The sequence below is a fragment of the Heliangelus exortis genome, chromosome 1 (assembly GCF_036169615.1).
Source record: "Heliangelus exortis chromosome 1, bHelExo1.hap1, whole genome shotgun sequence".
Lineage (NCBI taxonomy): Eukaryota > Metazoa > Chordata > Aves > Apodiformes > Trochilidae > Heliangelus > Heliangelus exortis.
Window position 1 is genome coordinate 57,389,714 of NC_092422.1, and position 12,598 is coordinate 57,402,311.

At 39.4% G+C, this 12,598-nt stretch overlaps 1 protein-coding gene across 8 annotated transcripts in view; it reads left to right on the forward strand.

Moving 5' to 3' along the window:
- The window catches only part of NAXD (NAD(P)HX dehydratase), a 51,408-nt gene that overhangs the window by 14,746 nt on the left and 24,064 nt on the right, over positions 1 to 12,598 (forward strand). For all 8 annotated transcript variants that reach the window (XR_011725748.1, XR_011725751.1, XM_071743226.1 and 5 more), the window contains one exon: positions 9,811 to 9,919. Coding sequence is in view for 6 of the 8 variants with exons in the window: in XM_071743226.1 (XP_071599327.1) it covers positions 9,811 to 9,919 (109 nt within the window). In the remaining 2 variants the exon portion in view is untranslated. The remainder of the gene's footprint in view (positions 1 to 9,810; positions 9,920 to 12,598) is intronic.

Below are 12,598 nucleotides of genomic sequence, written 5' to 3' on the forward strand. Positions count from 1 at the left end.
CAGTATTTTTGATAACTTGACTTTTTATTTTCCAGTGGAAAAGTGAAAAGTGTGTTTTGCAAAAGCTGGGGTCTTTGTAATATTGGAGTATACCAGGTCTGGGTCACAGCTGCCTTGCTTTTGTCACCTCTACCTCTGATTTGTGCTACATTTTTCTGTTTTCTTAGCTAGCACACTCCTCCTGTAAACTCTACACAAATACAGACAAGATAAAACTTAGCTCTTGCATTTTACTAAGTTTGATCACAGGCATTTTCTGTGTGGATTTCTGCTGTAGGTGTGCGCGTACTTTCTTGCATTAGTGTTGGGAACTTCCTAGGAAACAGTTTTCAGGGGCTTTTTAAAATTCCCCCTGTTAATGGGGCTTAGATCAGGCTGAATAAACTGCTTGGATACCTGTGTTGGGTTATCTTATCCTGTCTTGATAGGCAAGGGATCACAGAGTTAAATGAGCTGTATGTACCAGCTGGTTATATTTTAAAAGAAGAGTGAATACATCTATTGTGTTAGATTCCCCTTCTACAAGGACTTCTCATGATCTTGTGAATTTTTCTTTTGCTGTAGGCCAGGAAAGATTGAGAGACTGCTGAGTAGCCCACTTGTAACCTGGTTGTCAGAGAATTTGTAGAGTCAACAGTCGATATACTCCTTGATCTCCAGAGTTTTATCAGAGAAGTAAACTGAGATGTCAGGTCATTAATTTCTTGTGGTCCGTTGTCTCAGGAAAAGTCACCCTTGAACTAGGTATGGATTTAGAAATTATACCTTTCTCCCTAGTGTGTATGGACTGAGAAGGATTACCAGAATTACTGTGAGTCTTACAGTTAATTGCACTGTCCAAGTTTTCATTTGGATTTTGAAAGAGATTCTGTTCAGTTTGAAATATGAATAATAGGGGAGAAAACTGTCATGGGACTGGTCTGTGTCATTACTGAAGAAGCTTAGCTTAGATGAGGGGTGCTGGAACATATTTTACCTAGTTTTATTGGAGTTTGTCTATGTTTTGGTGATTTGAAAAAATCATGAAAGTTGAATCATGGATACCAACATCCTGCTAAGTTATTTGAGCACTTTTAACAAGTGTCAAGTCTCTTTAAAAAAGCCCAGGAACAATCTTAAGATTTTTGTCTCTTTCTAATTCTGTATGTGGAGAGGAGATTCAAAGACATCGGTCCTTTTTGAATGGAAGCTCATACCTTTTAGCTGTGTTAGCTAAGGAAGTATCAAACACGTGTAACGTGGGACTAACCTCTCTTTTGAATCAGCTGCTGGAAGAAGTGCAATTCCTGTCACCAGGGAAAGTCAAGGAGAAAGCACAGATTGCTCTGATTATTGAGAAGGTGCCTCCCAAGTGCCTTGGCTGCTGCATCCCAGTTATACCTGCAGATAAAAGATGCATGCATAACCTTTGTGATCTTTCTCCCAAACCTCATTCCTAGCAGCCTAGCTAGGCACCACATAATAAAGTGTGGTTATTTCTTCTTTCTTCCTTTGTCCCCTGCCTCACCCCTAAGTACTTAGGGAGAGATGAAGGTCAGTTTGTATGTGCTGAGTCAGAAGTGTACTTAAAATGTTTCTAATCCTGTTGTACAGTGTCATGAAGAAGACTTCTTTAGGGACCTGTTTCCTGTGTCAAGTTTTCTCTGCAAAAAGCTGCTGCTTCTTTGTTGTGTGCTGCAGAGTGAATGGAAAACAGAAGCTACATACTCCATAATATAGTCCCTTTTCTCCCTGTTTTTGCAGAGGTCCTTATCCCAGGTGATACTAACACAGGTCTTGCCACCTCCTCAAGATGAGAGAAGTAGCCAGAGATATTTAGTATCACTGTGGGGAGTGCTGCTGTTCTTGCTGCTTTCAGAAAGAGATGTACACATCTGTAGGAGCATTTTCCCAAGATCCTGTCTAAATTCATCCTGCTGAATGCTTACCATTATTCTGTGATCTGACACCAGGATTAGATTGCTTTGGTTTCAATCTCTCTTGAGTTTGAGTGAAGGCAAGCATGCCTGGGATTTGCTTTTGCCTCTTTTTATTATTATCATTTGAAGGCTTTTAGGGTCCTTTTTTCTTTTTTTTTTTTTTTTTTCTTCTCCAGCTGACAATCAGCAAAACAGATATTTAGTCTGAGGTTTGTTCTGCCTTCTCATGTGTTCATCACTGATTTGAAGTGCTCATCCTTTCTGGGTATTGATTCAATTCTCATCTGTGTCTTAAGAGCTGAATGTAAACTAAACAGGAATAACATTGTGGTAAAAGCTTGTCACTTCATTGGTTTCAGCATTTAGGAAAAAAGTGCATTAGTTTTTCTAGGGACATTTTAAGCCTGTTTCACAGTGAGGGAAATTACAGTGTCTTCTTAGCTTTGTGGTGTCACTTTTAAGGTCACAGATTTTGGTTGATTTTGGGTAATTTGAAAGGGTATTTGCCAGCTTCTGCTTATCAAGTCAATTCACAAAAAGTATTAGTAGGTCAAGGGCACTTCAATGAACTCTGAAAATACGAAATCAAGACAGTTTATTATCAGTATACTTTATGGAGGGATTGTCATAACACACACTGGTAGTGAAATTGAGATCAAAAGGTACTACAGCTACTTTGAAGATTTGTATGTATCTAAATGCAGGTTGTAAAATGATCACTTTGTTACCTGTGGTATCTTTACAAGGTTGGATAAGGTTTACCTTGAGTGCTGTCGTCATGTCTGTGTGAGAAATCTCAGAAAATAGAGGCAAGAAATGAGGCTCTTACTCACAGGATGTGAGAGGCTCTGCTCTGCATAAGAAAGGTTTGTATAACATGTTAGGGTTCATTATTAAAGAGGTGGTTGTTGGCTCTGGTGCCTGTAGCCTGTTGACAGTGCTCTCACCTCATTCCTAGTGCAACAGAAGACCTGATACCTAAATGAGTTGATGTCCCAAGTAGCAGCCATGGAAAACATTGTGGGGTTTATTGTCATTATTATGATAGGAAAAGTACAACTTGGTAAATACAGCATTTTTTTTAAATGCATACTTCAATGGGTCATTCACATTCTTACTACCTTGAAGGTGGAAGATGAAGCAAGGTTGTGGTATCTGCATAGTAAAAACAGTCTTTGCTGCAAACTTGTGACACCAGTGCTTCTCCTGGATGGTGGGTTGCTGTTCTTGCAGCTGTGGTGTTAATATATGGGCAAAGTCTAGTAGGTACACTTCTAATCTCTAGTATAATCTATTCAGTGACTGGAAAGGAACGCTTGGTTTGAACAGTATTCAATAGCTCTCTCTTCAGGGTCTTTGTTTTTCTTTTTCTTCCCTGTCATTTAATCAGATTTTGGTAGGGAATTTAATCAGATTGTAGTTGTCTCCTAGCATTTGCAAATTAAACACTACTGAAAAATCTTCAACCAGGCTGAAAGAAGGAAAATTACTATTTTGCCTTCTAAGCTTTTTTTTTTTTTGGAGGGGGGTGTTGCATTTTAATATACTAATCTTAATTTACTGCATATATTTTTCTGGTCTCTGATTCTGTCTAGTCAGCTTTATGACACCTTGTCATCACTGAGATACAAGCTACCTGATTGAGGTACTAGTGAGAAACCCATAAGTTGACAAGGGAATCAATGATCTAGAATAAGTTATTTCCAGTTCTTTTCTTGGAGGGAAAAGAGGCTGCCCTGGCCTTTAGGCTGCTGCAAATGTAGAGTTAATTTACAAGAATGGTGATTTACATGCTGACAAATGTAGCTGTGCTTGCAATATAGAATTAGTTTAATTTTATGCTCGAATGTTTTTGCACTGTTTGGTTTTGCCTTTAATTCCTTTGACCTAACCTTCCCAAAATAATCTCTCTGTCTCATTTACCCATTTTCCAATAATGACCTCACCCAAGGTTTACCACAATAGTTAATAATTAGCTCTCTGAGATAACTACTTAAATTCTAGAGCTACACATTATGTCCCATCTTTTGCTCTTTTGATGTACTGTATAACATGACAGGATCTAAATGTCAGCAAGTCTAACATTTGATTCCCATTAATGTAATTACCTGCAGTGCTTGGACAAACAAAACCAAAAGTCTTTCATCCTCAGATCAGAGGCTTTTTCGCATCTTTGAAGATAAGACTCTAGGTTGGCTTTTGAAACTGCCCACTTAAAGTGTCTCTGTTTATGTAACAGGTTCTTGCAGCAGTACATTTTAATGTGCTTGGAGCTGCCTCAGTCATACCAAGTGTGCACAGGTAATGAGCAGAATTTGAAAAATACTCTCTGCAGCGAGGAAGTTGATCAGGGAACAGCAGTCTTACTTGTGTCCCATGTCCTTCCCTGGTGGAGGTCCTACTGACTGGAGTTTTATGATGTCCAAACCACATCTCTTGAGTGCTGAGGTGGTTCCAGCTCTGCCTAAAACACATGTGAACAGCTGCAGTCCCACTCCCTCATGTCTGTGCTGTCATTCATCCTTATCTATTATTTCTGTGGCTCCCAGTTACACCCATGCTGGCTTCACTTCACATTTTCTTGTTTCCATGTAAATTTGACAAGGCTGCACCTTATCACCATTGCCCCTTTCTCTCCTCTGGAAAGCAATGACAGTAACTGTCATTCATCCTGAATGAGGAAGGCTGCTGTGTTTACAGTGTTCTGTGATAATTTACAGTTACAGCCCTGCTGGCTTTTGACCATTTGGTTAAAGCCAGTGTTTTAATAAAATACAGGGCACAGCAATATTTTCTTTGTTTTTTGGGGCTGGAGAGGGGAGTTACATTTCAGGTCCTAACTGTCAAGTGTCCTCCCACTCTGGGCAGTGATCAGCCTAGAAGAGAAATTTCAGATGGCAGCTTTCAAATATCTGTTACAAATCTGGTAGATGTTTGGAAATTCAGGGTGATCTTAGGGCAGTAGCTACCATCTTTTTTTCAGTCTCTTTGTTGTTTTTGGAAAGGTCATTATACCAGGCTTTCATCAAGATGAAGATAAACAGATGAAGATAAACACATTACTGTGTTTAATGTAAATTTTAATTGTGTGATAGTGAAATATAGAAAGAGTCCTGAAGAGCAAAAAGCTTGACTTAAAAGTTGCTTCTTTATTAGCTATTCAAAATTAGGAATTAAAAGAAATTGTAAGAAGCTGTGAGGTTGTACATTAAGGTAAGAGGCAACAATGAGACTATTCAGTACTGAGGCCTTCAGTTACTACTGTAAACAACATAACTTGCATGCATGTGTGTTCTTGCATGCAAAAATAATTTACCAAGCAAAATGGGAAGAATTTTTTTAGAATGTATTAATTTAAGTTTGGCAAAAATTATCTTCATCTACTAATAATTCACCGAAAGTTTGTCCCTACCATTTCAGAGGCTAGGCACTATTCAGTTTGAAGAATCATTTTAGAATCATCCATGGAAAGTACTTTCCTCAGGTACATTCTGGAGGCAAAGAAAAGAGCAAAAAGATAAACATCTAAGATGCTGAACACCACACCTTGGCCCTGTCTGCACAGGGGCCTCAGGGAAAGCCAGGGATGAAGCTGTTGTGTCTGTATTCCCAAGAGATCACAGTCATCTCAGCCTCTGCTGAGCACAGCTCTGTCTCTTGTCTACTTCTTGTTAGTAGCCAAGGAAAGCCAATCAGGTAACCATGTCTAGGGACCTTTTTCATAGCCTGTGCCCCCATGAGGCTCTTTGTGCTTCCTTACTTGTTTAGATCTGCTTTGGGTAATGGACAATGTGTTATGTTGATTATTTGATAGGAGGTTATCTTCCTGATCTTGCCATTCATTTCAGACTCCTCCTTATCTACTAGATTTCATGGGAATGAGATGGCTTGTAGAGCTTTTTCAGTTTTCCTTACTAAAGATTCTGTTGTCCTGCAGTTGTTATTTACATGTTTATCCTGGGGTGGTTGTTTTCTGTATGGAGTCAGAGCTTTATTGGTTGCTTTCCAAACAAGCTAAGAATTTGATGAAGTTTTTGGGTTTGGAGCGGTGCTGGCTGTTTGCTTGATTGAACAACAGTGCTGTTGTAATCTGGGTTTTCAGCAGAATGTCATCTGATGACATGTCATGTAATACTGTGGTTAGCTGGAAGTTAAGTAGTCATTTGAAGATCTCTTCATTCTTCACAAATCCACATCTATGGTCTCTCACCAGAATCTTTTGCACACATCTGCACCATGATATGGTAGTTCACTCATCTGTGGTTACAGAAGCTACTGTTTAGGTTCAGCTGCCCAAATTGTTCCTGTTGTGTATGTTCATGGTGCAGTTTATTTTTTCAAATTATGAGAAATCCAAGCTGTTTTCCATTCTCTTGTCTCATCACTTTCCAAAAAAAGCTTACTTTATTTTGGGAAATCCCTGATTTTTAGTTGATCAGAGCCTCTCTCAAGGGTTTTTACCCTCTTTTCAGAAGTTAATATGCTGCATTCTCTTGGCCTTGCAAGAGATCTCCTCTTTATATTAGTATTAGCTTTGTGCTTTAAGAGGGGTGTTGCACTTAGGATTCCCATTTTGCAAAAAAGCCAGCTTGCTTATTGTGTAACTTGGCATTTCTCAAGGCAATACTAATTCTTGCTTACTTGATCCCTTTCTGTCAAAGCCAGAAGACTGTGTTTCTTTTGATCAAGGGGACGTCTTCTGCAACCCTCATACATTTTTAGATACTTTTTAAAAAAAGAAATGCAGTGCCAATTTCAATTGTGTGTGCGTGTCTTGGGCAGTGGAAGTGATAGTTAAATGGAGAGGTTTGAAATTAGGTTAGTAATCAGGTGGAGAAGTCAGTATGAAGGGACAAAGGAAGTTAACAATGTTATTAGTGTGAGTGTCATGCACAGCAAACAGCTGAGAAACTGACTTGTGATCTGTATTGGTACCTCTGAAATATTTTGGGTTGTTATTTTCTGTTTTTTAGTCAGGGGCAACCAAGAATACACTTGTTTTTTCCTGCAGTAACAAACTAAACATCGCCAAGGAATATTCACTGCCAGGTACTCAAACATGATCATCTGTGCTGTCAGTTTATTCAAAGAGTCCTTGGCGAAGTTTGTGGCCTCTGCCAGCTAGGATACCCCAACCACCTTTGCCATTGCCAAGGAACTACTGTGGTTCAGGGTGTGTGCCCGATAGGCAGCTTGAGCATTACCTGCTCTGAATCCTGAGGCTGTAGAGGCCACTTGACCTCAGTGCCAGAAAGCTCTTCTGGACATCTTTAAATTTTGTGTGTAGGCTGTAGCTCCCAAGAGCTCAATCAGTTTCTGTATTTGCGCTGAATCCCGTGGTCAGAAATGTTCAGGGTGACTCCGCCTTATCTTCCTGAAGAAAGTTTTGTGTTGATCGCTGTATCAGCTTTAAAACATTACTATTTTGTCATCTGTGTTGTGGGAATAAACCATAAGATGGCATGACAGACATTACACTTTCAGAAAAGCTGCAGTTAGGGTTTCTGAGGTGTCCTTAGCTGCACAGCCACAGCTGTTGTGAATATCCAGGATCTTAAATGAAGTTGGCATGATGCTTCTCTGAGGCAGTATTTGTTCTATTTTCTTTATAAAAAATAAAAATTCATCAGTTTTTTTAAGCATGTTTTTATAGCTGATGTTGCAATACAATAGTCATCATCACTGTTCTAAGTCTCGTGGTCCTTCATATGCCTTGGGTTGCTTCTTGATGTGAAGTTGCAGAGGAGTTATGTGAATGTAATGTTTGTAAAATGCTTTGAAGATGAAAAGCTCTACAACAGGTTTTTATTATTACCAGAGGCAAAGTGAGCAGAATTGTCTTAATGTTGACTCTTCATTTCCCAAGGGATGGCTTTGTTTTGAAGAGTGCACATTATCAATTGGGTTGAAGACAAAATTACCTGTCTGAATATAAATAAATTGGCAAACTGCCTACCTTGAGATTCTTTGCATGAGATGTTTGTAGAGAGAGAGTTATGGTGCTATCTTGGGTCTGCTCTGAGTTTGCATTTAAAGGAACTTTTATTTAACATATTTTGACTTCTAGTCTGCAGAGGTATTTTGAATCCAGTCTTTTCAAACATCCTTATCAATATACCGGTATTTTTTGTTTCTCTATAAAAGTTTATAGGTAGCTATCAAATACATATTTCATATTTGTTATATGTATTTCAAATACCCATATCTGTCTTCTACAGAAAATCAATTTCAGCATGTAATTAAAAAAGTGATCTGCCTTAAGTGGTGGCATTTTATTAGGATTTGGTTCACAGGCAGTTTTTGACATGCTCAGCCTACCACAGTTAAAAGAACTGGCGTAGTGCTTTAAATACTTCTTGAATCATTTTTATTTCCAGCCTGTATCGACCTCATAAACTGATGGGTGGTTGTAGAGGTGCAAAAAAAAAAAAAAAAAAAAAAAAATAGCAGCGAGCTGTTTGGCAATTTTCAAACTACTGCTGTTTCCTTGTGACCGAGGCGAAGGGGGGAGATGCATTGTCCAAATGGAAATTGAGCTCGCTGAGCTGGAGACTGCTTGAGGGACACTCGTGTCCCCACATGGCTGGTTGTCTGCCGTGCCCTTGCAGCAGGTCATCCTTCCACCCAGCAGCCTTGTTTTGACAGAGCTGTAGTGTGGTGTCAGCACGGGGTGCCTCTGGGGAGCTGGGGATTTCTGAAGCTGCTCTTGTCAGTGGAGAGGCTGCTGGGCCAGGGCCAGGAGCGAGGCGCTGCATCCCCCCGGCCTTCAGCTGCGGTCGCCTTGCTGGGTGCAGCTGCAAAAGCTTTTGGGCTCCTGCCTGGCACTTGCAGAAATCATTGTGGAATTTGCTGATTCCGCCAGACTCCAAGCTCAACACTTGTTCCCGAGTGGTGGGTCCTATCAGTACAGCTGTTGGTTATGAAAAACATGCAGGGGTTTTCATCTGTAATAATAGAGCTTTGTTGTAGTACTGCAAGCTCAAAATATTCTGAGCCCTGGCTTAGCCTATAGGGAGCAAACCCCCCATGCTTCAGCTCAAATGTTTTTGTTGTCATTTAGGTCAGAGATGGAAAGGGGGGGAGCCTAAATTTTCCCTCAGTAAGGATTAACTGATGTTGTTGGGCAGTGCTTTCAAGATATTCTGACCTACTTAAGCAACAAACCCAATCAGAACAAAATAAACAGTTCTGGTCAACAGCTGAATGCTGTGTTGTGGCAGCTATGTTTGGCAATGGATTTTCTCATCGTTTTTCTAATACAAACAAAGCCTCAATGCTATAGAAACCTTAAGCATTACAAGCAGATAATACTCTGACTGAATAGGTTGATTCTTCTGTTGCCTTTTGGGGAAAGGAGACAATTTGTCCATAATTCAGTTGGAACAAATGCTTATGAAGCAACTGACAAAAAAAAAGCATATAAGTAGATTTATCATTTTGCTATGCAGGGTAATAAATAACTGCATAATTTCCAGCAAGCTGCAGTATATACCACTGAGGTGGTAGATCTCTCTCCAAGGTGTAATCTCTGCAAAAAAGTATTAAATAGGGAATTGTGACAGACTGTAAGAGCTGCTGATTTCCTCCTCAGGTTTTATTTATTTTTAACAACTACAGTGAATACTTGCAATTATGTCCTCATTTTTATGTGGTTTCCTCTAAGGAATGAATCAAGAGAAATGCTTCATTTTTACTATTTGCACAACCATTCTGTATTTTTATTATTTGCACAACCATCCTATGTCACAGGTTTTTGGTAGTTGGAAGGATAACATTACCAGACATTGAACACAGGAAATACTCTTTCTGTCTTGCAGCTGAAACTGAGATTCTGAGGGTACTAAAATGAAGCCTTTTTAAACTTGTCTTTTTTTCCCCCACTTCCATTTAGTGATAGTCCCAATGCTGTCCATGAGGTGGAAAAGTGGTTACCACGACTGCACTCAGTTGTCATAGGACCTGGCTTAGGTAGAGATGAAGCTCTACTTGAGAACGCTAAGGTAATGTCTGTACCAGTATTTTATTCTGTGTCTTTATGTTGAATTATATTAATCACTTTCCTGTCTTTTACATGATTACACAATTGCTCTTGATTAGGGTTACTAAATAATAAATTTAATAAAATATGGTTGACTGAAAATTACAGCTGCTGGTCATGGTCTTCAATACTAAACTGTAAGTGTCACTCTGAATTTTAGGTATCCATATGGTTGTTTTGATTTTGTTTTGATTGTAACAATTGCTAATTAAGAAATAGATGTTGGCATTTTTAGCTAAAGGGCTCTGTGTTTTCTTAGGGGCAAAGCACCCGTACTGTAAGAATATAAACACAACTTTGAGGCCTTAATTTTTGGAACTGTATTTGACATCTTGTGTTAGGAGATGTACAAAAGAACAGGGACTGTGTCCCCTTGCAATAAGAAATAATACTCTTAATTTTAAAAGGTTTCTGATTCTATTCTCAGTAAAGAGGTAGTCCTATTTTCTGTCTCCTCTTAGTGGAGGGCTGGAAACAGGAGTTTATATAGTTCTGTTCTGTAAACAAGATTGTACTTATACAATCTTCCAGACAATGTCTTGTATTCCTGTCAATGTATCCTTGTATATTCAGAGTATATGTTTCAGCCTAATGTCAAGCTAATTTTCTGTAATTTAATTTTTTTCCTGAGAAGTTTTACTGAATTAATCAGTGCTACTAACAGGTGGAATTAATTTATAGACATGTTGACAGTTACACAGTGAAACTGCAAAACAGGGATGGCAAGAAACTGGAGACCACACCATCCAGGTAGTTGAGAATACCTTCAGAGCTATGGAAAGTGCCTTAGTAAGCTTTGGTAAGAGAAAGGTGCTATTGGAGCTCTTTGCTTCTTCAGTTTTCCTACTGCTTCCAAAAAAAATGTTTGGTTTATGAAATAGAGGTGCCTGACTAGCTTAAAGTTAAAGAAACAAACACAGCCAATGAATACAAGGCCTTTGGAAGTTAATTCATGCTATAATCTTAGGCCACGTTCGTATGAGCTGTGGATCTGACCTTATTTCAAGTCACATTAAAGCTCCATTCCTTTGTCTTCACTGTAATTATGTAAGTGTTCATCAATTACTCAGTTCTCTACTGTTGTTTTTCTTTTTTTTAAAATCCAACTACTGTAATCTGCTAAATTCTTTGTTAGGCCAAAATCTTCAAGTGCATGTGATTAGGGAGAAATGAACCCTGGATGCCTGTTTGAGGAAGACTGCTGCTTACCTGTGCTGAGGAAAGGTTGAGTTTCCCTCTTGCTTCAGCAGTGAATTTTAACATTTGTATCACTCTTCCCCTTCAAAGAAAAAAGCAAGTGGTGAAAGCATTACTATTTTAAACTTACATAGGAGGCTGGCTTGGTATATAACTTTCTGTTCTCTCTTTAAGCTAACATCAGCATCCTGCCATATGAATACAGTGCTGAGATGTAGATTAGTGTCTGCTTTCTGGGCAGGGTTTTGTATCAGAGTGGCAGTGACAATGAGAGGGATTTTCCCCTGTGCTTCCTCTTGCCCCATTGAAGTGCTGCTGCGTAATGATGTGTGACCTCTCTGATGCTCTTCTTGTGTCAGTTGTTGTCAGTGTTGTGCTAGCACATTGCCAGTGAATGTGCTGGTTCAATCATTCATGTATTTTCGATGCTTCTCTATTCTGAGCACTGAGAAATTAGGGTGCCAAGGCAGTAACCCATAATTTCTGGTATATGGCTCCTGGGTAGTGTTTTATTTTGAAATAGCTTGAGTACTTGTTGACCAGATGGTGCGTTTTTTCTCTTCAGACCAAAGAATCTTTTGCTTTTTCAGCATCTTTCCTATGTCACCTGCCTCCCTCATGCTTAATCCCTGCAATGCGTGCACTGCATCTCATCTCTTCTTAGCAGTCTGATGGAAAAGAAACACCTTGTGATCAGTTTCCTTTCTTTTTTATTTATTTATATATTTATTATTTATTTTCTTGGGAGCACAGTAACATTCTTTGAATACATACTTACTGGCTTTCTGTAATTGCCTGGTTTTGGCTGTAATTCCACTGACAAGTCCTGTTACAAGAAGCTGTTCTACAAGTTATATCATGCTCTCAGATGCTAATTGCATGGGTCTGTGCCAAAACCCTCGTGTGCTGTTCCTCAGTTGCCTGGGCGAGGGCTGGTGCTCCATCAGACCTTTTTAGCCAGGGGTTTGCAGCACAAACAGCTGCAGCTTCAGAAGAATCTCCTGTAGAAAGGATGAACAGCTGCAGAAGAATCTCCTGTAGAAAGCATATGCTGTGTACCAATAGCTGTGCAGCTATTATCATCCTATACACATCTGGGAATCCTAGTCTTGGCCTGGTTACACCCTCCAATTCTGGAGCAAGTAAGCACTTTAAGCTGTTTCTCAGCAAGAGAAAGGAGCAAGACCACAATTCTGTTCTACATCTTAGCTCTGGAGTGTGTGGATTGAAGTGTCTTTACCATGTTCTACTTAAGATTTCTGAAATGCTGTTACCATATCTGGTATGGACCTTGGTCACCACAGCCACCTTCACTGTGAGCAAGATCAGGCCATCTGATTTTCACTTTCACTGTTTGTGATAGATTCTGGCCAGAGACAACTGTACCATTACCTCTCCAAGTTAACCTCTGTTGGTATGCTGCTGCTGGTTGTTTATACTCTGT